General features: G+C 50.7%; 1 protein-coding gene across 1 annotated transcript in view; it reads left to right on the top strand.

Annotated features, from left to right (window-relative positions):
* frmd4a (FERM domain containing 4A) overlaps positions 1-25,456 on the top strand; it is a 67,577-nt gene that overhangs the window by 3,812 nt on the left and 38,309 nt on the right. Inside the window, exons 2-3 of the mRNA XM_064319461.1 lie at positions 17,427-17,492; positions 25,033-25,127. Of these exons, the coding sequence (XP_064175531.1) occupies positions 17,427-17,492; positions 25,033-25,127 (161 nt within the window). The remainder of the gene's footprint in view (positions 1-17,426; positions 17,493-25,032; positions 25,128-25,456) is intronic.

Raw genomic sequence — 25,456 nt, 5'->3', positions numbered from 1 at the left:
GCTTGTTAAATGGCCAGTTTGGCCCCCTCTTCCTCCGTGTTGATTAATCGTTGTTTGTGTTAGCCGGCTGGCGCGCGGCGGGGATTACTCTTCAGGGCCGGTTCGGTCCGGTTCGCTCCGGTTCGCGGATTTATCAGGCGCTCTCCCGTGAGCCGGCCGTTCTCTCACGCCGCTTCCCCTCCCCCCCCTGCTGACCCCAAGGCAGCTGCGGGTGATCATTTTCTAATTTTCACACGCACTCTTTCTTTCTTTCCTAATGATGGGAAAACGCACACCTATTGGGCCCCGGGGTTAAACTCCACGTCTGAAACAACAGAGGCGAAGGACTGATGAACGCAGGCGATCAGTTATAACCGACCTCATCGGCTCCGGCGCGGGGGGGGTGGTTCAGACACGGAGTACGAGGCACGGGGAAGCGGTTGAACAACGAGAGGAGGTGTGGGTTTAAATACATAACACATCACGCTCTTGCAAATCTGACTACTGGTATCCGCCCAGCGTCTGGGCCGACGCGTCCCTGGGCGGAGCCTGTCGTTGCCGCGGCGACTGCTGTTCCCAGACGTTCTGGCGGGAACGTTTTTTCTCCACATCCCTGGAGCCCCGACCGTCGGGGGTTTCTGAGACTACGGAGGGATTCCCGCGTGAGCGCAGTGCTCTGAGGTGGCCACTAGGGGCGCCCCCTTCTCTCAGTCTCGCCGCGCCATGTCGTTAACTCACTGTCAGCCGTGAGCTGCTCAGCCGCGGCGCAGATCTCATTTCTCCGGTAAAGTGAGAAAATGCCACGACTGCGCATAAAAAAATGTGGTCTCGACATGTAAGGGGGGCTCTGGCTGGTTCCCACATTAGTGGTTCTCTCTCTCTCTCTCTCTGTTTTTTTAAGATACAGTCTACATGGCACTGTTTGGTCGGGTGGGTACAAGCTTTTGAACGTCGTGTAATTTTACTGTTCTACGAGGCGGAGGATGGATAGATGGGTGCGTGTGGGAGCCTCGGTGATGGTAAGCGGCCCGTATGTCCCTGCGTGTCACAGTCTGTGTGTGACATCAGAGGCCCGTATGTCCCTGCGTGTCACAGTCTGTGTGTGACATCAGAGGCCCGTATGTCCCTGCGTGTCACAGTCTGTGTGTGACATCAGAGGCCCGTATGTCCCTGCGTGTCACAGTCTGTGTGTGACATCAGAGGCATATGCCCGCGCACAGTTGTGGGCCAAGCCTTTCCCTAGTGTCACATCATGTGTGTGACTCAAGATACAGGAGATTGACCCCTTTGCTGTGCTGTGATCAGGGGGAATCCTGGAGGGGGCGATATTATGGCAGGCTGGGACCGGGGGGGGGGGGGCACTGATTTCCCAGGGCACTGAAGGAGCAGGGACCTGGTTTAAGGGGGGGGGGGTATGCAAGGGCACAGACTGGGACAGTGCTGCTGACAGGAGCTGGAGGCAGTCCCCAGATTCACAAATTGGGCGTGCCCTTTATTAAAGCAGCTGGAATTGATTTAAGTTGAATATATAAATAAGTGAACACTTTTATATGGGAAAAAAAGAAACTGCGTTTTAGCTTTACGGGAACTCTTGAAATATTTTTCTTTTTATGCCAGTAAATTCATACATGAGATGCATGGCTTTGTGCGTGTGTGCGTGTGTGGGTGTGTGTGTGCGTGTGTGTGTGCGCGCACGAGCGAGCGTGTGTGTCTGTGCGTGTTTGTGTTTGCGTTTCTAAATATACTCGGCCTCAGATGGAAAAAGCAGGCCCCTGGAACAGCCCTCTGTATTCCTCCTCGGGGGAAATAGAATGCATTGGCTGGACAGGGAAACGCTATGAATGAATATCAGAGCAGAGGATATAATAAAAAATGAAAAGGATGGCGGTGGGCCGGTGTAGTGATTAGGGACGGGGCGCGTGGCGGGATTGAACCTTTGATTTCGAGGACGCTCTCAATCCCCGGGTCCTCCCCGGCGCGGCGGGGCCAGATGGGTTCTATTCGGGGCGCGCCGACAGCCGAAGGGCCCGGTTAACTCAGAAACAGGCGCTGTGGAAATGAAAACATTTCTCTCTCTCTCTCTCTCTCTCTCTCCTGCCGCTTCCTGTTGCTGGCGAGAGTTCTCATTGAAAATATTCACCGCTGGAACAGAAAATTGATATCGTGTCACTTCTCTAACGGTATTCCCTTTGGGGGGGGGGGGCACTTTTCTTTTTTTATTTCTTTCCCCTTGTGTAGATTGTATCAAATTGAATTATTCAGCTCCACTGTTTGGCTTCAGTTCTGATTAACACTCACACACACACACACACACACACACACACAGGACATGCATGCAGAACTATACACATGGTATCATATCCTCCCATAATGAGATTAATTGAAATGATGTTAAATACCCCTGCCTCCCCCTCCTGTCTTCCTGGATGTCATGGGCGGTGCGTTTTGCAGGGCCCATGATAAATGGAGAGCAGTATGTTTCTCGGCACACCACTCAGGGAATATATTCTGCTCGCATCCTCTCTGTCTTCTGCGTCTCTGTGATTCGTCGCGTCAGGAGCACAGCCGTTTGTGTGCCAGAGCTTCTCCCGCGAAATTTCTTACTGCCCGCCCCCGGGCAAAGGTTCTGGAGGAGCCGCCGTTCTCAGAAACGCGTCTATCCCAAAACCGGCTGCAGACGAGCGCGGGCGAAAATGCACTGAAATTAATTTTTTTTTTTTGCGAAATAACCTGCCAAACGAAACAAAAAAAAAAATGATGAACTCCAATCAAAATGGCGGAGGCGTGACTTGCTTTTGCAGGTACCGCGGACGTAACCAAGCAGCCCACGTTACATGCAACAAGCACGCAAATCCATTTTCCACATCCGTGTACTTTTCCTCCCGTGACGGAACAAGCGAAACCACACTGTCAGTCACGCTGTCTTTGAGTAATAATAATAACAGAGGACTCAGTGACCCGGGCTCACGCTCCTCCACTGGGCACGTGCGCTGCGATCTCCCGCTGCGTCTGTGCCTGTTTACCGTTCCCCACGGAGAGAGTAAACGGGCTGAACACAATGCAGTGGTGTAACGCTGCAATACTGCAATACTGTAATACCCACCATGACAACGCACACGGGAGCCTGTATGTAAAGCAATCTGCCCTATGCAAAAACAATCATGGGGATTACAAAGGTTATCCCCGCCCCACACGCACAGGCACACACACACACACACACACGCACACACAGGCACACACACAAAGCACACGCACACGCACACACACGCACACAGGCCACACACACACACACACACACACGCACAGCACACACATACCAAGCACCACACACAACACAACACCGCACACAGGCACACACACACACACACAGGCACACACACACACACACACACGCACACACAAAGCTCATCAGACAGCAGTATTCTGAGCAGCAGTGCAAAAAGAGCATTGCCTATGCGCGGGCCAAAGGGCATGCTGCATTTAGATATCCTCTCATCCCCGTGAGTGTGAAGTTAACGGGAAGCGTTCCTCCTCTGCGAGAGAAAGCACACGACAAAAGAGGGCCTCGGGCGCAAGCGCGCATTTTTTGGAATAAGGTCACAGTCTTCGGACAAATTATTGTTTACGCTCCAGCGGCTCTCCATTTGCCTGGGAGTCGCCCGGGGTGGTTACCGCGGAGACGGGCGAACGCCCAGGGACCAGCCACCCGCCCTCACCGACCGCGGCCAGTTCCTCCTGGAGAATTTCACTTCCTGCCACTTTAGATTTTTTTTTTCTTTTTTTTTTGTGCATATTCCATCAAAAGCAGCCTCTTCCTCCAAGCCATTAACAGAGCCAGGCTTCTTAAAATAACAACCCCCCCCCCCCATCCATCCGTCCGTTCCCCTCGGTTGCCGTGGGCTACGGCAGAAGGACAACAGCCTTGTGCCATGTGCGCGGCGGCTCTCAGGACTGCACTTACTCCAGGTGCATTGTGGGTAACGGCAGACTCCGTGCTGGCGGGTGAGTATATTTCCCAGGAGCAGAAAGTGCGACCGGGCGCTAGATTGAGCCGTCGCCGCCACGCGAGCCTCTCATGGCGTCTCCCTCGGTGCCTCGCTGACGCGCGACGTGGTCGATCGGCGGCGAATTTTCAAGCGACGCGCTGTTATGTAAACAATCTCGACGGACTCCGGGGCGATGATAGATGCCATTATGGCCCTGGCGTGAGGACGGAGGAGCCCATCAAAACGATAATGGCGTTTTGATTGGCCGCGTTCGCTCTGATAAAAGGCCGATAATCACGGTTTTCGCGGAGCCCGTGACCCACGTGCGCTCTACCCAATCACCTGTCTGAAGCGTTTCAGCGTCCGCAGGATCGAGCACCCCGCCGATAAACACTGAGTGAAGACATTAGTGTCACTCACTTGTGCGGCGGCAAAACAAAGAGCAAGATGACTGAGACTGAGTGAACCCGGCTTATCCTGCCATACAGCGCTCAGCACACAGTGATTTATGTCGTTAAATAAGAGCAAGCATCCTTTTCTGTTGTCTGGTAAATAAATCAATTTGCAAATGGCTGTTAAGTGGAATAACTAATCTGGAAAAGGTCCTGTGATTAAATTGATATTTAATTGAATTAAATTATTTTCTAAAGGCATGTCTTAATTGTCTGCTTAATGGAAAACAGAACAGGTCTTGTTGATCAGGAAGTGTGATTTAATTTGAGCTGTCAGTAACACATTAGATGAAGGGGTTTTGTGTCCCTGGTAATGAGGAGGAAGTGATCAGACCACACGGCTGCTTCCAACTGAAGCCCAGAGGCCCCAGTCCACACACACACACACACACACACACACACACACACACCCATACACACAGAAACACACACACACACACACACACATCTGGATCCATCCCCCTGGCTTAGAAATCCTCTCCTACTGGAGTAATGAGCTTCTGTGGACTCTACTGAATATCTCTAATTACATCACTGCCTCAGTCCCAGTTAAACTTTGCCTGGATTTAAAAGCAGAGCCCTTGACCTGAATACTGTGAAGAGCCCTGCTGTTGGAGAGAGCAGGAGACTGCACACGCACACACATGCACAGTCACATGCACACACGCACACACATGCACAGTCACATGCACACACGCACACATGCACACGTACAAACGCGATGACTGCAACTGCATTTCCCCAAGATGCAACACACAGACACACCGGTGACTGCAGCACCCAGAGCATGTGTTTGATTGTTGCGGGTGGGGCTGGGGGGTGGGGGGGTCTGTGTCCCTTGTATACTCCAGCTGCTTATCTACTGTAGAGAAACACAATATTGCATTTTGTCTGTTCTAATGTTCTGTTAAAGATTATCCATGGCTATCCATGATTGTGATGTCGTTGCTGCGGTGTTGCAGTAATGTATTGAATGTGTAAGCAGCGTTCCCATTTTGGTTCCATTTTGTCTTCCTGTATGACTCAGTGGGTCTCTGAAGCTCGTCAGGCTGAATCACTGGGTCCCACCTGCCGGCCTGCGTGCTGCTCTGTCTCCCCGTGCGTCAGGGCCTTCAGGAAATCCCAGAATTCAGCAGCGAGCTAAATCAGGAGCCTGCTCCTTCTGCTGGCTGTGTGCACTGCGCAGGAGACTGTTAGCGGCTCACCTGTGTGTGTGTGTGTGTGTGTGTGCGTGCGTGCGTGTGCATGTATGTGTGCACATGTGTACTTGTGTGTGTGTGCGTGTGTGTGTGCATCTGTGTGCACGTGTACCTGTGTGTGTGTGTGCGTGTGTGTGTTTGTGTGCGTGCGTGCGTGCGTGCGTGTGCATGTGTGTGTGTGTGTGTGTGTGTGTGTGTGTGTGTGTGTGTCCGTATAAAAGCGCAGTGTGCTGAGGACAGTGGGAATGGTATACAGTATAGAGGAGGCAGTGATGCTCACTGGGGGCTGTTGTTCTGGCCCAGTGGCTCTGCTGTCCCTCTGCACTGTTGGTTAATCCGCCGATTGTTCCTCGGAATCAGCTGAGTGAGTCCGCGCTCCGGAAGGCTGCCATTTTACTGTGACGCAACAGAGAGCTCCATTCTCTCTACACGCGCATCGCTTACACCTGACTCTCTGACCGCGCGTGTGCACCGCCCAGCTGAGCTCACAGCTCATCCAGCACCCCCCTGTCCTCATGTAGCGCACGGATACTCTTATCAGTCCCTCTAATCCAAATCCGGCCCTGGTTTTCTTTTCTGCCAGGCAATTAACTGAGCAATTAATGCTGCTGATTGGCCAGACAGTCTTCACACCTGACTCCCAGGTAAAGGGAGGGTGTAAAACCATTCTGAGTAATTTGAGTAACAGGGTGGTAATGATCATCTCATTCCTGTTGAAATACAGTCTTCAGAAAGAAGAACTTTGTCCTGAATGTTTGTTAGAATAGCTGAATGTTTTTTTAACAATTTACCAGTATTCCGCAGCATGTATTCTGTGATCTTGCAGCACCTTGATTAGGAGGGCAATCAAAGAAATACCAGTTTAGAAGAGTTTATTTCCGTCCCTTGGGTGTTTTTTGGACTGAGAACGCTCTTGACTTGTCTGCGCTGATGAAGAGGTGGACCTGTAATTGTACACGTACTTTAAAAGGTGGGCCTGAGGCGGGATGGGGGGGGTGTCTGGCCGCAGCCTGAACCCGAGTGGTTCTGAAACACCGTTATTCTGACGCGTCTGCGCCCTCAGCCAGAAACTAGGCCCCTGTGCTACAGCAGCGCTGGGACGTCGTCTGCGTTCTCTCAGCCCGGAACACAAAATGTCCTCAAGCAAACCCCAGAACAGATGAGGAGACGCCCCCCCTAACTTCTGTTCCCAGGCTGTTTTTTGTGCCGCGCCGGTGGCCGAAGGCGGTGGCAGCAGGATCGGGTTGCAGCCGAAGCCAAAACACACCGTACCTTTTCTCTGTTTTTGCTTTTTTTTTTTTGTTGTCTTTGTCTTCCTCCTCCTCAGAAGCACCTGAGGTGCTTTAAGGGCTCTGCTAACAGATGGATTTCGGGAAGCGCTGAGTATGCGTGTGCGGCCGGACCCGAGGCCGTCGGCTTTATCAACAAACCCCCCCCCCGCATCCTCACCCCCCCCGCCCATCTGTCAATCTCACAGGGGCCCGGGAATCTCCAAAAACAAACTGTTCCTCTCCGGTTTGGAGGAAAGCGCTCCTAACCCTCCACTTACAGGGGAGTGGCTCGGCACAGGAGCAGCCCCTGTGTTCCTCAGCTCTTCAGGAGGACTATAAGAAAGCCATTATCAGCCGGGAGTGCGCCATAAAAGTGGTGGAATTACATGAAGATTTATATTTACATTTATATATACGTACAAAGTAGTTACTACTTTTCCTTGTGTAAGCCCTCGAATTTACGTGTGCCTGGTGTGTAGAATATAAAAAATTATCAGTCTTCATGTAAATTAATTTATTTGATTCAGTTGACTTTCAAACGGTGTTTTCCCGCCTGCAAGCTTCAAATCATTCTTCAGCTGCAGTCAGATGTTTGCATGTTTGCTAATAATAGTAAAGCAAACTCATGTTGGTTTTGCCCCGGTGTGTCCCCTGGGAAAGAGCGCTCTTCCCACAACAGCATGCTATTCCAGTGACTCACATTTGTAACCCAGAATTTTCTGATGTGTGGCCTACATACGCAAGGAAGGCTGGATAAAAATAGGCCTTGTGAATACGGGACGGCGTAAAGTTCATAAATAAATGAGGCCCGTGTTCTAGAGCAATGCGTCTGTTTTTCCCTGGAAATTCATCCACTCAGGGATATGAGACAATTATCTGGTTGATGTGATTGGCTCCCTGAGGTCACATGGTATAACCGTGTGGGGAACCAGGTGGAGGGAATGCGGTTGGCTGGCTGTTGAGGTGCCATGGTGCGGACATGCAGCTCAACACGCCTTGACCATTTCACAAATTAGTTTGTGCGTGAATGAGTGTGCGTGTGTGTATGTGTGTATGTGTGTGCCTGTGTGTGAGTGTCTGTGTTTGTTATGATTAATATTGCTCATGATGGAAGCTGTAATATGACTATCACAGTGATGCACAAAGTGGCTCTTGCTGAAGAGCAGGAAGACCTGCTGACAGGTGGGAGGAGGGACAGTGTGACTGAGCGCGGGACGAACGCGTCCTGACGGCCACGGGATAGGGCCGGCTATAAATAAACCCCCCCGGAGGCTTCACGTCCCTCTGAGACGGGCGGGACGCCGCGAGGTCCACTGCCATTTCCTCGCTGCCGTGTGATTGGCCGGCCGCGCCGGGGGGGGGCGTGGGGCGCTATCATAACGCGCGGACGCGAGCGCTGCCGTTTCTTCTGCAGACGCGATGCGGGGAGACATTTGCTCGGGCCGTGTCGAACAGCGCGCTGCGTTAAACGCAACCAGGGGGCTGGGTGACCCACTTCTGCCTGTTACACCGTTTGGGCATTAGAGAGAAAGAGAGAGAGAGGAGAATGAGAGAGAGAGAGAAGGGAGACAGTGTGAGGAAAAGTGAAAAAGAAAGAGCAGGGGGGAGAGAGAAAGGGAACATTATCCCCTGACAGATTTTCATTGGTTACGGAGGCTCTGCGCTGCTGCATGGAGCTCGGGGGTACGCGCAGTATAATTCTATATCTTAGAAATGAACACTTACATCTGGCACAGGAGATAGTGAGAGAGAGATAGTGTGTCGCTTAATCTCAAGCTACTTTTTACAGCAGTTTTTACAGCCAGCGTGTGTGTTTGCATATAAATATACACGCGGCATTTATATTTCTACCCGCGCTTTTATTACCTTGACACAGTGCCACGCAGGGGGGGATTCATTTTGGAAATGCTGTGCTGTACTACTGGGCTCGGAATAGATCTGAGCAGTAAAATCAGACAAAAAAGGGCGAGTCTGTTCCAAAAACATCTGAGAGGCAAGCCTGCGTTTGAAGTGCTCTGGCTTTTAGAAGGCTTAACTGAAAGCACATTTCACTTGTGCTCACACACACACACACACACAGCCATGCACGCACACACTTACCCACGCATGCATGCACGCACATTCACACACACGCACACACACACTCACACACACACGCACACACACCGCAGCCCGGTCCACACTTGCTGGTGCAGTCCCTGCTTATCGAAGCATCTTGTCACCATGTGCAAGCCCGTTTTTACAAGACACTCGCTATAAAAATAAACGGTGCGTGTATAGGCCCAGTGTGCCTCGACCAAGAAATATCGAGCTGGATGTATAAATTCCTGGAGATGCCTGTGGGAGCTTATTGTTCTCATGCTCCAGGTCCTGGTCTTTCGCCATGAGGTGTGTCGGGTGTTGGAGTGGACCTGCACGTGCGTGCGCTATGGATTCTGACCTGCTGAGTCGGGGTCAAATCCATTTCAATTTGGGAAATTCATTCAAATGCAAATTCATTATCTGACAAATCCTCAGAGAAGATTATGGCCATTTTTCAGGAACCGACTGAGTTGGAATGAAATTGACCCCAAACCCCTGCTGACCTGCAGCTCGGTGGCCATACCTAGCACCTGCAGAGTTACAGAGAGCAGCTACCCCTGTCTCCAGGAAGGGATCGGAAGGGGGAGTGGCTTAATATCACATGACGAAGATGGGTGGAGTCAAGGGAAAGGGGTCCTGTCGGAACAGTGATGAGGAGTCTTATAAGAGCCATTAGGTCGTTCACATTAGCAGTTTATAAGCTGGGGGTAAAACTGTGAATTCCCCATGTAGCATACGGTGTTGGTTTGGGGCTACTGTAATGTCTGCTCTAAAACGTTTTCACCACTGCTGTAATTACAGCAGCTGACACGTCCGGAGTTTGTGCGATGCTTGTGGTGAAATGTTATTGACCGCGGATGTGAGGGGTCAGAGGTGAAGCCCCTTCCCTGCTTGTATCAATTACACGGCTACACGGACGGCTGTGTTTATGCATGTGTTCACCCAGTAAATGTTAGCCCCGCCCATTCCCCTCCCCCTGTCGCACCCCTGTGAAATTTAAACAAAGAGCATGAACTCATCTACACTGCCCCCACACACACACACGCGTGACATGTGCTGCCATTGCTTGGTGCTGGAGAAACGGACCACATACACGCACTCCTGACATTGTCTGCAGCCGTGCATCTCCTTGGTTATACGGGGTGTCACGGCAACAGACGGATCTGCTATTAGACACACCCACAGGGTTGTGCCCTTTCTGTGAGTCCACACGCCCTGAAGTGCTTTTGAATGCACGTTGGGGAGCTCTTTCTGCAGGGTCCTTTCTGACATTTATTTTTAAAGCCCCCTACTGCTGGGCAGGTTTGTGTGATCCGGGATGTTCCAGCTCATTCCTGGCAGCCCCGTTGCATGCTGGGTTTCCTCAGACACCGCTGTTGCATGCTGGGTTTCTTTCGGTTCAAATTTTGAGACTCCCCTACTCATGTTTTTTTTTTTTCCCCTCCTCAGCCAACAACGGGGGCCTTGTGATGAGGTCCCACGAACCACTTACCTTAGGAAGCTGCCAACAAATTAAAAACAGTATATCCTACCCCCCACCCCCCCAAAAAAAGAAGTGGCAGGATCATCTGGAGGCGTTTAACTTGGACGGCGCAGGTTCCGTTCAGCATCATTTAAATCGTCCCTGAAGAAGGGGCAGGCTGGCTGCAGTCCAGCAGGACTGAAACACTTCCCACCTCCCTCTCTCTCTCTCCTCTCTCTCCTCCTCTCTCCCTCTCTCCCTCTCTCTCTCTCTCTCTCCTCCTCTCTCTCTCTCTCTCTCTCCCTCTCTCCCTCTCTCCCTCTCTCTCTCTCTCTCTCTCTCTCTCTCTCTCTCTGTGGCTGGGCCTGGGTAAATAAATGCTGTAGTGCATGGCAGAGCCTCGTCCTTGCGTTTCGAGCTGCGAGCGCGTAGCCGCGCCTGCCTGGAGCTGAACCTGCTGCAGCACTTACACAAGGAGGCATTACAACGCACAGGTGGACGGAAGCGTGTGGGGCTTCAGGTATGATTTGGGGGGGGGGGGTGGCTGGCAGCTTTGTTGGTTGGAGAGCTCCACAATCATGTGACTTCCAACTGTCTTTCTCTAAGCCACTTCTGGCACCTTTTTGGACAAAATTATGACCCGAGCATCCTCCCTTTCCTTCCTTGTTACCCCCCCTAAATACCGTTATCACCTTACCGCTTGCAAATCACTCCTTTTATTTTCTAAACCCACTATTCTTTTTTTACTTCCTTTTGATGTACATTAATATGCCCTACATTTGTCCGGCGTTTCCATTGCAGAGAATGTGCTGTGTGCCAGGTACTGCACCCAGCTCTGTGTTCAAACACTACAGTGTTCAGTGGTCGAATTTGCTGGTGTCATATTACGAAGTTCAGAATCTGGTCTTGATTTCATTAAGGCTTGAACAAGCACTGCAGGTATATTGCTTGCTTATAAAGGGTTTGAGAACAAGACATGGAAATCTATAGACATTTACAACACAGGCAGGCATATATTTTTAATTTATTGTTAAATGTTTATTTGATGGGGACAGATACAGTTTACATAGATAATTGCAAAACATTTATCCGATGTTATGCATCGCACGCTTTGCAGCTTCTGCTAATTTCAAATACCCGTCCCTAGATGGGCTTTTTATTTATTTCTGCAAAGGAACGGAACTGAATAACATTGAATTTGTAAACAAATGTATCAATGGTTAGCAAACACCAGCCTGCAATGCCGGCGGGTAACTCTGCCTTCCAAACGGACTGGGAATTGTGCACGAAGCAACTCGGAATATTTTTGTCTCTTCTGTTCTGCAAATCCAGATGTCTGTGAGTGGGCTGTTTCTCGACCGCTCTGCACAGCTAGCGCTCGCCCGCACGCACACGGTCTCACTCACGCACGCATGCACACACACACACACCCGTCCGCTGCGTGTATGTTTGCAGCAAGGAGCTTCACATGACCCAGCGTCGGGGGCTGCAGGATTCTCCCCCACCTCCTCTTCCTCCCATCCCCCATGTACAGCCTCGTTCCACTTCCAGGACAAGCTTTCGTCTGCGCCTTAACCGTTTCGGGGGGGTCGAAAGGGAAACAAACCAGGAGCGCGCGTGACAGTCCCTTCGCCGCGGCGGCCGATCCCCTCCGTTATTCTTATGGTAGCGTGTTCTCGTGCCCTGCTCGCTAGCAGCGTTGCTTCTCGCCGGCGTCCGCGAGGTAAAGACAGGACTCGGATGAAGACGCGGAGCCGTTTGGTTTGAGGTGGATGAACAGCACGGCGCTGGTCCTTTGGAAGCCGGCCAGTGTCGCTCTGAGAGCGCGTTTAGCGTGGGAGGTGGTATGTCTTGGCACCGTGGTCACCCTGCTCAGTCGCTGTAAGCGACAACACGAGAGCTGAAGGCGGCTTCTCACTCCAGCTACCCGCGCCGGCTACAATGGAATGGATGCTGCTGAACGTCTAGGCCGGAATCAGAGCCTCTGGAACTGGATTTCAGTTTCTGATTCATCACATGTTTGTATTTATTCGAGGTCGTCCAGATCTATTTCGTTCTGTGGAATTTAATGTTGGAGAGCGCCTGAGATATAAAAGGTAATCGCCCCCGGTTCTGTCATTCAGTGCTACTGTGTAAACACGCGGTGGAAATCTGTCCCGTTGTGGTTAAAACTGCATTTACATAACATGAAACGCTCCTGTTGTTTCACCGCTGCAACAGAACACGATTTCATTCCGTGCTAAAATCGAGACAGCGGAATCTGAATTATATTTGTTCGTCTGAGCCACCATTGGACCAACAGAGGCAGCCGACGGCTCCTGTAGTAACTGTTATGGCATTCAAACTTGGCATGTACTGCAAAAAGGAGAATGTTCAGTAAAATAATTTATGTTCTTGATTGCACGGAGTACTAATGCTAGGATAGTACTTTTGACAGGCATTTGGGTTTCATGCATGTCTTTGTTTGCAATTTATTGTTCTGTTGTTGCCCGCTTACTACACACTGTGTTTATTGGCGAACGGCTTGCGTGTGGCAATAACGTGCTCAGTAATGCTGTAAGATTATATGGTTATAAATATCTGCTTTGTGTTATCAAAACATTTTGAATTCGGCGACGCGTAATGTAGCCGTGCGTAAAGATAACAGTGCGTAACAGTGAAATGTTTTATAACTTTCTACGAGTGAGAGAAGCAGAAGAGTTAGGCTGCAATTAATTGAGTTTCAAAGTCTTGCTATTTTTGGCAGACATAAGCCGTTGAAATGCACTTATCGACCTGAACTTCATTTGATTCGGTTCTTAAGGTAGTTCACCAGAATTATTTGTTTATTTTATTCTCGAATTACTTTACATTTGGTTTTCCTTGCTGAACTCGGAAACGCCTTCGCGATATGTCATGTTTCTTTTGCTTGGTCGTCCCAGATTGCGCCAGATGTTAGGCATACAGACCTGACAAGCTGTGAGTGACAGAGCAAACAGAAATCACATACAGTACAGACGCGCTGGCTTTTCCCAGACTCCTGGCAAAACCTAACCCCTGCCAACAGAGGGTCACAGTATAATGACTGTGCAAGGTATTTCACTTGTGGTTTTATGTATTTTCAGGATTGATCATCTTTGCATATACCCCATCTCAGATGGTATACACAGTTTACAATTTAGTGCAGGTTTTTGGGTAGTTTGCTGGCTGTTTGCAGAAGTTCGGGTTAAGTGGAGCCCAAGGGGAAGTCGGGTTACCTAGGATTTGAACCTGCAGCCTGTAAAGATGGCCCATTTGCGCTGAGGGATGGAGACAACCCTTCGGCTCACGGGGCGTGGCCAACGGCGACGTCGAGCTCTGCGGCAGCACGCTGTGCCCATGCTAACGCGCGCAGGGTTTTTTTTATTTTTTATGGCGCCATCAGTAGTTTGGATTTGGCCGGCTGCTCAAACAAGTCCTTGTTTAAACTCCTCACCTCACCGCCATCTCCCTCCGCAGACATGTCAGTGTGCTGCGATGGCCTGTCAGGCAGGTGAGGAGTTTTTAGGGGTCCCACTCCCCCGTCCCACCCCGGGTTGACCTCTCTGTTGCCCATTACCCCCACTGTGCTGTGCGGGACAAAGGGGAGTAGTGTTGACACTCCCGAGAGAAATTCACCAAGTCTCTGCTCTTTTTAAAAAACACCACTTCACAGGTCAGCAGCACATTTCACAGAAGTCCAGCTCTGCTGTTTCTCAGGTGGACACAGCACCGTGGTCCTGGGGTTACGTAATGCCTTGTTTTGTTTTCTGTTTTTTTCCCCTTATCATCTCTGGACACCAAATGGTTTTGTGAATGGGATCGATCGGATGGAGAACGCTGCAGCTTTTTTTTTTTTTTTTTTTTTTTTTCCCCCCTCCACCGAGTCCTGGAACGGTTCCTTCCCCCAGATGTTGAGGAAGTGTATCATTACTCTGCGTTTTTAGCCCCGCCCCTTTCCTGTGCTCTGCTGGGACCCCGCTTCCTCAGCGCAGGTCATGTGACGGCGCTGCGTGTGCCCAAGGCTTTCTGCGAAAAATAAGAACTTGTCGGTGGCTCATTTAGGAAATATCTGTCCCAGCTGATGACTAAGCCGAGCTTTAGGGGCATGTGTCAGCCACACAGTCAGCGGACGTGGTAACGGGGAACACTCATCCAATGAGATTAGGGCCCAGTCTGCTGCATCAAACATCACCCTCCCCACAGTGCTGGATGGGAACAGCAAGAGGGACATTTGGCACCTCTGATGAGGGTAGAAAGAGTTGGGGTGGGGCTGTCTATTTGGAGAGTGAGAGCTCCCCCCCCGCCTTTACATACCCTCTCCGCACGTCTCTTCTGTGACGTTTTCCACCAGGGTGGAATCGCTCCGCGCACCATCGCTGCATTCTGAGCACAGCGTCCTCAACCGCTGCCGCAACGCGTGCTGGAACCTTCCGGGCCGGTCGCGAGGGTCATTTTTTTTTTTCTCCTCGGGCGCTGGCTGGCCAGCCCTGCAGAGAAAGGACCCATTCTGCTCCGTGGGGCTCCGGGTCTGTGCTGGAGTCCGAGCGGAGCGATCCGCGGCGCTCTCCGCAGTTGCCGTGCCGCTGATGTCATGCACGATGGTGCCTGCTGTAAAACCGATTTACAGTTATTTTACTGTATTTTTTTGGCCCATTGGCAGTCCAGTCATTTCAGTACATTTGCCAGGATTGGTGCTCCTCCGCCACCTGTTTGAGTGTTGGATTCTGGCCTCATAACTGACTGGGTAGATATTCACTCTGATGGGTAAATACGGTTTTACGATATAGGTAAAAAAAATAGCAGTTGTGTATATCGCAGAGAAACGCAGAGGCTTACAAAAAACAACATGGCTTCTGATTCAATGTGTGACAATCGGACCCTGTTTTCACGGGGACCCCTCGAGCCGGGGGGTGTTGCTTGACAGCGCATTTGTTTCAGTACCGCGTGTCGAAAACTGCCTTCGCTGTGTTTTAAGCATGAAACATGCTCCTGCCTGAACTGGTGGTAAGCAGCCCCTCCGAAAGCCTTTTTTAACTGAATTTATTAGCGACCAGTCCGGACGCAGAGCAGGCGCGTTTGTTTACCGGGGGTGCTGTTGCGTGAGCGGTTTCCTCGCAGATGAACGCCAGACCCCTCACGATGAATGAAAGGCCCTGGCCCTGCACAGGAAACTGCCCTCAATCTGAGCTATTGTCTTTGCTCTGTGCAGTGCGGCCAGCTGCAGGAGACCGTAAACGTGTGTGTTTACTGTATGAGTGTGTGTACTGTGTGTGTGTGCTGTCTGTGTGTGTACTGTATGGATGTGCACTGTATGCGCGTGTGCTATCTGTGTGTCCTAAATGTGTGTGTACTGTATGCATGTGTACTCTACACGTGGTGAACCTCCTCAGGACTATTCAGGCAGAACCAGTTGAACACAGAGGGATGAATGCTGGGTGGAGTGACGGCAGGTTCAGTGCCATAATAATAATAATAATAATCACCATCATCATCTTAATCATAGTTTTATTTTTGGAATGTTTTTCAGGACTCGGGTTCAAAGAGTTTCACCACGAAACGTAATAGAAGAACAAATGAAGGAAAGGACTGCCGTTCGGGGGGAAGGGGGGGGGGGACGTAGAGGCACATCAACAATAAGAGGTGCAGCTTTGTCCAAATAAACACTTCAACAGCAGAAAACAGCGCAACGGTGTCTGAGCCGATCTCCTTCCGAGCGTATTGTAATGAAACTGTATCTCTACAGCAGCAGCAATGCTGCAGAGGGATTAACCCAATGGGACCTGAGGTTTCTAAGCAATATAAAAAAATGTTTCTTTTGTTTAATGCTTGTTGGAAGTTATTGCTTTCGCCGAGGTTAACAGAAGTGCCAAATGCAAGCCTTCGTTTGTCTGAGGTATTTCTGCAGATGTGTGGGCCTGCTGAACTTTAATTGGCCCTTGCTGTCGCAGGAGGGAGAGAAATAGCCTTATAAATCTGCAATATCGTGAAAAAAAACGTTGACTGCTCTCATCAAGCTATGTGCGCCGTTAGTGTTTTATGTCAACACATGGGTAACAAATAAAGTTGGCTCAAAACCCCCATGGTACCAGGCTCATAATGATATGTTGGTAAACAGGGGGGGAAAAAAAAGGAAAGTCTTTTGCTGCTTTTTGGGAATTCTGTTTTTTGGAGATATGAGGATTTGCGCGACATTAACAGAAGGCGTAACGGTTCTGAGGCGTTCCAGGCCCTACAGGAAGTCCCGGGCCTTACAGGAAGCAGCGCTCCGCTCTGCGTATTCACCTGCGTCTCGTAAATCCTCGAGCGCCTAAAAAACCGCTTCGCGCCAACTGTGCTTATTCCACCTCTCATACACTCTGTCCCAAAATGGGTCAAGGACACTGGCTTTGACTCCTTTACCCTTGAATATTGTCTTGTGAGGAAGCATTTTGCAGTCATTTTACTGGTTAGTTTAACGGGCACTTGCAGTGAATGTGTTATTTACATTTACATGTACGTTTGCCAGCTCTTGGTTGTGGAATGTCTCGTGGAAGTGGCGTTTCGGGGTCATGGCGGTCATGGTTACTGCTGTACGGTTTCCTGGTCCGCAGCCTTTGGGGGTTGGACATGCACCAGACGGGGGCTTGGGCGATGCGCAGCGTGTGTGAACATCCAGAGGTGGAAAATCCAGGTACAGAGAGTACAGTGAAAGTCCTCCCCAGTATTCATCGAGCACACATTCATCAGCCAGGTGGTGGAACTAGTTAATGAAATCAGCTGGGCTGAGCTCACGGGTGGAAGAAACACACGGCAAGACTTTTTACTTTCTGACCCACGAGATTTTCTAACTCCGGTGAGCACGTGGATGTGTTTTAGCTTCCTGTTTGGGACTCAGTACTGGGTTTGGGATGGGTTTCCGTGTGTGTGTGACATCACCCTGACCTCATGCTGACACATGACCTCCCCCTGAGGCCTGACTCTAACGTGCCACATCCCTCTCTCTCTCTCTCTTCCAGATGACGGAGGGGCGGCGATGTCAGGTCCATCTCCTCGACGACCGGAAGCTGGAGCTCCTGGTGCAGGTATCCAGTCTCACTCTCTTATTGGCCGTGGGCGGGGCGTCGCTGTGGGAAACCAGGGCTATTTACATACATGTTATGTTTTTGTTGGATTACCTGCAAGGCTTGGAGTAGGTGTGTCTGACCCCCAGGTCCATTCCTGCAGCTTCAGCACCCCCGCCCCCGCCCCCACCCCCACCCCCTGCCCAGCCCCTGCTGATAATAAAACATGACTGAGCATCACTTGCATATTTTTGAACACAAGCGGACTAGAAAGCCAGTGAGCACAGGGCGCCTGAAGGTGATTAAATTGTTGTGCTTGTAGAGGCAGTGGCCACCTTTTCAAACCCCCGTCTTCACATTCTGTCCCAGCACAGCAAGAGAAAACGTAACAAACTTTGAACTATTGACGTACGTTTTTGCTAGTTATTTACATCTTTAATAATACAACGATGCAATATTAGCACAGTACTTTTAATTTAGGGTCTGCACTCTAAACCGTGACGAGTCCTTTAGACAAGAGGAGGCTGAATTCGGCTCTCTTTGAACTCAGTTTTTTCTTTGACAGAATGGGGCTCTTAAGAATTCCCACAAGACTATATTTGTGAAAGCATTTAGCCGCAGAGCACAGTGGCTTGTGGAATGCTTGTGGAATGCCTTTCGTAAGCCATTGGAAAACCAAACCAGGTATTCTTTACTGGAATATGTGGAAATAATGAGCCGGTCTTTGAATCCTGCTGCAGAACATGTGATCTCTTGTTTAGTTTTCCACGCATGAGCATATATTATTGTAACAGGCTGTACTGTACTTCCAACAAACACAGCCCTGTGTCCGATCGGTTGTTTACCGAATGTAAATGTGTGAAGTATGCAAATGGAACACCGCACGCAACCCTCCATGACATGTGACATGATGTCACACTCCAGCCAGCCAATCGTGGAGTGTCGTTGTGTCGCTGAGTGAGCGATTAAGACCTCTCTGCATGGCTGTCAGTGCTGCTGCTGCTGTTGTCGTGTGGAGAGGGAGCGCTTTAGCAGGCTGTGTGTTTGGCAGATCCCCCCTCACCCCCGCCCCTCCTGCCCCCCCTAACCTGCTGGTCTGTAGAAAGTGCAGTCTAAACACTCAGGACAAGCTGCTTCCTGTGAAGTAAACACGCCCGCCGGACACCCCCGGGGCCCCCTGGTCCAGATCCGCCTAAAGCCCTCCGCCCCGCGGCGCTTTCCGGAATATTCCGCCGAAGCCAGGAGGGGAGATGGCAGCATTTCGTCCTAGCGTGACACTTTCGTCCTGCGTGGATGTGGATGTGGAGCGTCACCTGGCCCGACGTGGGGAGCTTTTCACCCCGATAGTCCGAGCCGCCACTCGGACGCCGGATCGGGTCGGGTCGTGTGCGAGACACACCCTCACGCTCCGGAGCCCTTTCCCCTCCATTTTAGTGCGCGTTTGAGGCCATGCTCAGCAGGATGTGCGCTCAGCAAGGAAGCGAAGCTCTGAGCCGCCCTCAGCTCCGCGGCGGGTTGAGCTGCGCTAACGCTAAGGCTAATGCTAATGCTGCTGCTGACACTATCGCTAGCGCCTTGCTGCCTTCACACAGGGCCTCTCTCAGGGACTTTTGACTGAGTTTTATTTTTCTATTTTTTTCCCACAGACCCAGCGCTGTAAACGTGGAACCTTTATTCCGCGTACGTTGCTATTTCTGACATAATGCGACCTTATAAGAGGGGTAAATCATCCTTCAGTAGACATTAAATGTCTAATTAACAGCAATTAAGAGCTTGTTACTGTTCAGAGGTTGCAATTACGGTAGGAAGAAAACCAAGAATACACAGTGGGTCCCCAGGACCGACTTTAAACACCCCTTCAAGTGTGGTGTTTGTGGTAAGGTTTTAATTACGGAGAGTGTGTTCCTGAGCACCTGGCTGGTGGATTCCTGTCTAAAGGGTCTGCTAGCTGCAATTTTGGCTGCTTGAAAGCCAGTGTTTGGGTCGGTTGGACTCAAAATGGCAGTCGGTGTTTGAGAAGGTTAGGATTCCGTCTCACTCACAAGTTTCTGTTAGAAAATGAAGATTTAATGTAGATTTCACATTAAATTGGTCTTAGGTTTTGCTGCTAAGAAAGAATTTCTTGCAGGGGGATGCTGACTCTGTTTTAGGTATAATTAAACCGGCTGTGATTTGAAATCGTGGTTCCTGTAGCACCACAGCTGAGAGGTGTTGTTTTCGTGTGTCTGTTTTCAGCTGTAGGTCGCTGGTAGTAGTAGTAACAGACTTATTATCCCCTGCTTTAGGTGGTGTGTACATCTGCCGTCCTGTTGATGGAGCTCCTTGGAGAAATAGGCTGCTTATTTATTTATTTATTTTTTCTCTGAGTTGTCCTTGGGAGGCAAATAGGGTTTCCTGGAGGGAATGAAACCAAGCAGGCATGGCGTCACGTGGTCAAATGTCGCACGCCCTCCCCTTTGTTTATGAAGGCCTGTGATGGGTCTCGGGGCTCAGGTTACATTGACAAAGGCTGCTAACGGCTGCCCCCCGGCCTGCGGGCCACCTGTTTGAGGTCTCCCCAGTCAGTTGTGTCCCTGTTGATGTGGTGACACACAGGGCAGGGTGATTGGCCCCAGGGGGCTGGGCTGTGCCCGGGATGAATGGGACAGCGGTGATTAGTGGTTCCCTCCAGGGACCTGTTAATGGACTCCATTGCGCGTGGTGTGGAGTAGCTGGATCAAGGAGAGATGTGGAATAGACAAGAGGGCAAGATTAACGTGGATGCTGCGTTTGGGTGAAACCCTCAGAAGTATCTCCACGCCCTGCACCCCCTGACAAATTTGTGCAGCCTTGCAGTGGTTTATGGGGGTATTTAGCAGTACTACACGCCACTGCGGTAGCCAGAGTAGAGTTCTCGCTGAACTGCAGTGGCTGGCAGTCTCCTGCTGTTGGTCATTGATGTCCTGTTAACCTGTATGCGTGGAGAGGCTTGGGCCAGTGAGGTCCAGTGAATCACTCCTGACAGGGAACCCTGGCTTGGAATGAACTCCGCGTTAACGAGCGGCTCGGACGTCCAGCCAACGGCACTCTGGGCCAAATTAAGGGGCGATGCGATTCGGCGCACACCTGTTTCAGGATGCAGGTCCAGCGTTGCCCTGTCAGGGTAAATTCATTGCACCTAATCACCGCGCTCTGTGCACCGGGCACCTGATGATTGGTCTGTGTGTGAAGAGGCAGCGTGTTATTGGCAAACTGATTAGCAATCAAGTGCTAAGAGACACATCAGGGAGTATTAACCTGGCTCTGAAGTAGCTTGGTAGGTTTATTTTTTCCACTGCTCATTCGAGACCTTAGAGCAAAATGGCCGACCTACAGGACACTGCACTCAGTGGACCGGCTGGACGTTTTCCCGAGACCTCGGTGGAGCCGACGTTGGACTGAACTGCTTTACGGAGTAGCCGCTGTGTGATTTATGAACCCGCCCGCAGAGCAAGGCGCCTGTTTTTTGGCGCTAATGCTCATTTCATTGCGCTTCCTAATGGAAAGCGAGCCCCGAACACAGCTGTAATTAGCCGGGATGTGCTGTTAGAGTTTTTTTATTTCGCGTTCACTTCGCCCCTGAAGATTAATAGACTTGATTTCGCTCTCCTTGGTGCAGTGCATTACCTCCCGTCCACCCACACCTCCGTCGTGCCCCCCTGTTTAAGTTCATCCTCGCACGCCATGCACAAACACGTCAAGCGTGCATTAGCCTGGAGCTGGCGAGGTGCATCATCCGCACGCAACGCTTCGCTAATGTATTAATGCGGAGGGAACAAGTGTGTCTCTATCCCCGAAACGCATTCCACGGCCCGTTTCTCTGCCAAACAGCTGGAACCAGGCTGGCTCGCTTCCCAACGATTCAGGGTGCTTTTCCCACTCTGTCTTATCAGGAGACTTCAGCTGCTCCAAAACAGCGCAGTTAACCAGCCGTTCCTCTCTGTGAACGCTGAAGTTGAGAGGACAGCTTTGGCAGAAATGCAAGTGCACGTCGCAGTCCCTAGAACATAGAACATGCAGCAATCCCCAATAATAGAGCACGCCATCAGTCATGTGTAGCATTGCAGTATTTTCATTACACCAGTAAAGTAGAATTTTAATTGGATTACCCGGGCTTTGACCCTGCAAGGTGTGAGATCACAAAACTTGATAAGAATGTTCTTAACTGAACATTCTAATGCTGATGTCACAATCACTGCTGGCGATTGGAAGCAGTGGAGTTCTAGAACACTGACTTGAAAGTTTGAAAAAACATTCCAGAAAAACCTACTCTTCAAAGGGTTGATGCTGCTGTGCTGTGTGAAAGGCAGTACTGCAGAGACGTTAAAAGGAGAACACCCATTCAAATCCCTATCTCTGTGCTGCAGAGTTGGGTAGAGTTGGGTAGTGTCTCTTTTCAACACCAAGAACTCAACTGATACAGTAACTGTATCTCAATGTTGTATGGTGTATTTTTTCTTGCATGTTCGGTTACTGGTTATGTGATGGTCTGATGGGGGAAAATATGCATACATGGAAAGAAGGGTTTTGGGTAAACATGTTCCTTTAATGTATTAGTGGGATCTCAGATCCCCGTGGGGCTCGTCCGTCCCTCCCCGCGGAGTCCGCGTGGGTAATTCCGGAGGCCTCCGTGTGGATTATTCGGCTCTCCAGGAAAAATAAACTGTGAGAAGCAGCCGGCTCTGCAGTTTTGAGTCCCCATTCATGAATCAGCCAATGAGAGCTTTCCTCTGCAAATCCAGTAACAAGGCTGCAGCTTTACAGGGTCTGTAGAGTATGCGTGTGTGTGTGCGCTCGTGGGTGTGTGTGTGTGTGTGTGTGTGCGCTCGTGTGCGCTCGTGTGTGTGTGTGTGTGCGTGCGCTCGTGGGTGGGTGTGTGTGTGTGTGTGTGTGTGTGCGCTTGTACTTGGGCTTCACGTTCTTGATTAACTGGGAATCGCCGGGGCAACCACGCTGTGATATTAATTTTTCTCTCGGTCGATCTCTGGCTGATCCATTGTTTCCAGCTCCCCTGGGCACTGTTATGTGAGTGTTTCTCTCGGGCTGCCCGGTGTGGCCGCGTGCTGCCCGTGCTATCTGGGCGTTTCTGTAGCGCTCATGTCGGCAGGCGGGCTGCTGCTCAGGCGGGAGAGCATGGAATGTTTCCCCAGTGGCATGGGGAGAGAATGAAATATTAAAACGGCGTGTTTATCGAAATTAATACATTTAGAGAGTGGGGGAGGGATCCCGACAGCCCTGGGGACAGGAAGAGGGGAGGAGAGCCACTGCGTGAATAATTTACCCCACACACTGCACTTTTGGGAAATGACAGTTAACAGCGATCACCTTGTTTGTGGCACCCCCTGCTTTAGAACCATCTAATTTACTGTGTTTGCGCTTTAAACCTCATAAAACGTAAATAACGCGACGATACGTGTTGATATTGAGTTTTACGCGTGCACGGTGCGTTGGTGGCGGGCTAGCCGATTTCTGTGTATCTTGAGAGCACTGAAAAATTATTTCTTCTTTTTTCCCCCCCTTGTGATAAACATGCAAGTCAAAGCTCCTATTTACTCAAAATAAATGTTAGCTTCTTGCAGAAGCTGTGTGGAGGGCTGTAAAAAAAGAAAAGAAAAAAGCTTGTTGAGCTTTGTTTCAGCACAAAATGCAGAACAGCAGGGAAAGGGCGCAGAGTCCCGTACTGAGTGAGAGCGAGCGTGTCTTTCCCCGCGTGTACGCTCGTGCTCCCTCTCCTGCTCTCCTGCTTCCCTGCTCTCCTGCTCTCTGTGCTCTGCTCCCTGCTCTCCCTGCTTCCTGCTTCCCCTCCTGCTCTCTGCTCTCCCCTGCTCTCCCTCCGCTCTCCGCTCTGCTCCCTCCTGCTCCCTGCTCTCCGCTGCTCTCCGCTGCTCTCCGCTGCTCTCCGCTGCTCTCCCTGCGCTCCCCTGCGCTCCCCTGCTCTCCCCTGCTCTATTTACAGGAGGAGGTGGGCGTGCCGAGCCTCTCTAATGATCGCTGTTGTCGCCTTTCCCGCGCGCTTAATTGGAAGCGGCCTCGGCCGGAGCGAAAACAGTAATTAGAGCGGCTCGGCGTCTGTGTCTTTCATGGGGCGGGGGGGAGGGGAGGGGCGAGGGGGGAAGCGGGGGGGGATTTGGGTTGTGTGCAGGGGGAGTGTAGTATATAACCTGGGTTTTCAACAGGGGGGTTATTGAAGGTACTGTTGGGGGTCCCTGGCCAGACTTCTTATGCAGTGACTATTTATAGTATTTGGGAAAATATTTCGAAATGTAAAGCCTTTTTTTTTATGAACCCTTTTTAATTTATGGACGGGTTGAAAACCCCCCTGGTATGTGACAGGCTTGTTAAAAGCTGTGTGACGCACACTTGTCCTGCTGGAATGCACGTTAAAAGGGGGCGATGCAAATCCGTCAGCATCCAGCTCATGCCCCTGATTACAGCCCGGTTAGCAGCACTTACTGCACTGAATGCGTGACATTGTTCTCCTCCTTGAAAATTTTGAAGAGCCGATTCTTATCTTCAGTCCAGAGTACGGCATTAAATCCACCCGTGGTGCTGCACCTCGAGCAGCTAGTCTTCTTTTTTTTTTGTGTTAACACATAGGCTAATCATGTTCAGTAGTCACTAAAATAAAAAAAAATGTATGTATGTTTATAAGTAACTTTTGGCGCTTAAGTACTTTGCTCAAAAGATAAGCACAAATCACCATAACAGTGTGATCTCCTGATTTGTAGATATTTTGATCTATTAATTACTTTGAATGGTACAGTTTTGCAAGGAAATAAATGTAGATTTTCTATTGTGTTGTTGTGGAAAATATTTGGATGCTTACTGTGAAATTTGCTGCGACGTATTCGGTTTGACCAGATGGTTGCCTGGTCGTTTTTTTGGGAGCACTACAGAAGAGAGGGTGTGAAGGCTGGTGCTGCTCCGGTCGGCTGCAGCCGGGTTTTTTTTTTCCCAGCGGCTTTTCCGCTGACGCTGAGCGATGAACGGGACCTGGCCTCCAGCGCAGGGCGGGACGGGGGGGGGGCAGGTGGGGGGGAGGCGACCGCGGCGACTCTCCAAGGTTACGTCCCGTTACGAGGCGGGAGCGTTGCCGTGGCGAGGGGCCGGGAGCTGAGTCACTGCAGGAAATCGATAGCCATTAGAGCACAGACACGTGCTCACCGGGGAGCCCCCCCCCCAGCCCCGCTACACTACGCTAACACTGTTTACCTCCCTCAGCACTGCACAGCAGTACACACTACACCCTGTGGGGAGCACGTGGGCACCCTGCAAAGAGTAACGCCCCCTTTCTCTCTCTCCCTCTCTCTCCCACCCTCTGTCCCTCTCTCTCTCTCCCACCCTCTCTCATTCCCTATCCCTCCCTTCTACCCTCTCTCTCTCCCTGTCCCTCTCTTCTACCCTCTCTCTCTTCCTGTCCCTCTCTTCCACCATCTCTCTCTCCCTCTCTCTCCCTCTCTCTGTCCATCTCTCTCCCTCTCCACCCTCTCTGTCTCTCTCTCCCTATCCCTCTCTCTCTCTCCCTCTCCCTCTCTCCCTGCAGCCCAAACTGATGGCTAAAGACCTGCTGGACCTGGTTGCCTCCCACTTCAATCTGAAAGAGAAGGAGTACTTTGGGATATCCTACACTGATGAAACGTGAGTATGCCCGTCAGATTCTTCGGGGGCCTTGTGCTGTGTTTAGTAGTCTCATCAGATGCCCGAATAGCCTGGTTATTCATTCATTGCCTTCATACACATCGTTCATATCAGCAAATGATGCGCAGAATTGGCCAAAACAGGACCCGAGTCGCCTGGTAACCGTTAATAACACAGGGTTTTTTTTTTTCTTCTCCTGTAAATGCTATTGAGGTTTTCAATTATAAAGACTAGAAAACTGAGCGGTTGAAGATGAAATGAATTTGAAATTCAGACCGCCTTTCCTCCCTGGTCTGGGCCTTGGGATGTCAGAGGCATCTGCCAGAGGG

Source organism: Anguilla rostrata, chromosome 19 (genome assembly GCF_018555375.3).
Source record: "Anguilla rostrata isolate EN2019 chromosome 19, ASM1855537v3, whole genome shotgun sequence".
Classification (NCBI taxonomy): Eukaryota; Metazoa; Chordata; class Actinopteri; order Anguilliformes; family Anguillidae; genus Anguilla; species Anguilla rostrata.
Note: the sequence above shows the minus strand (reverse complement) of the source record. Positions and strands in the feature narration are given on the sequence as shown.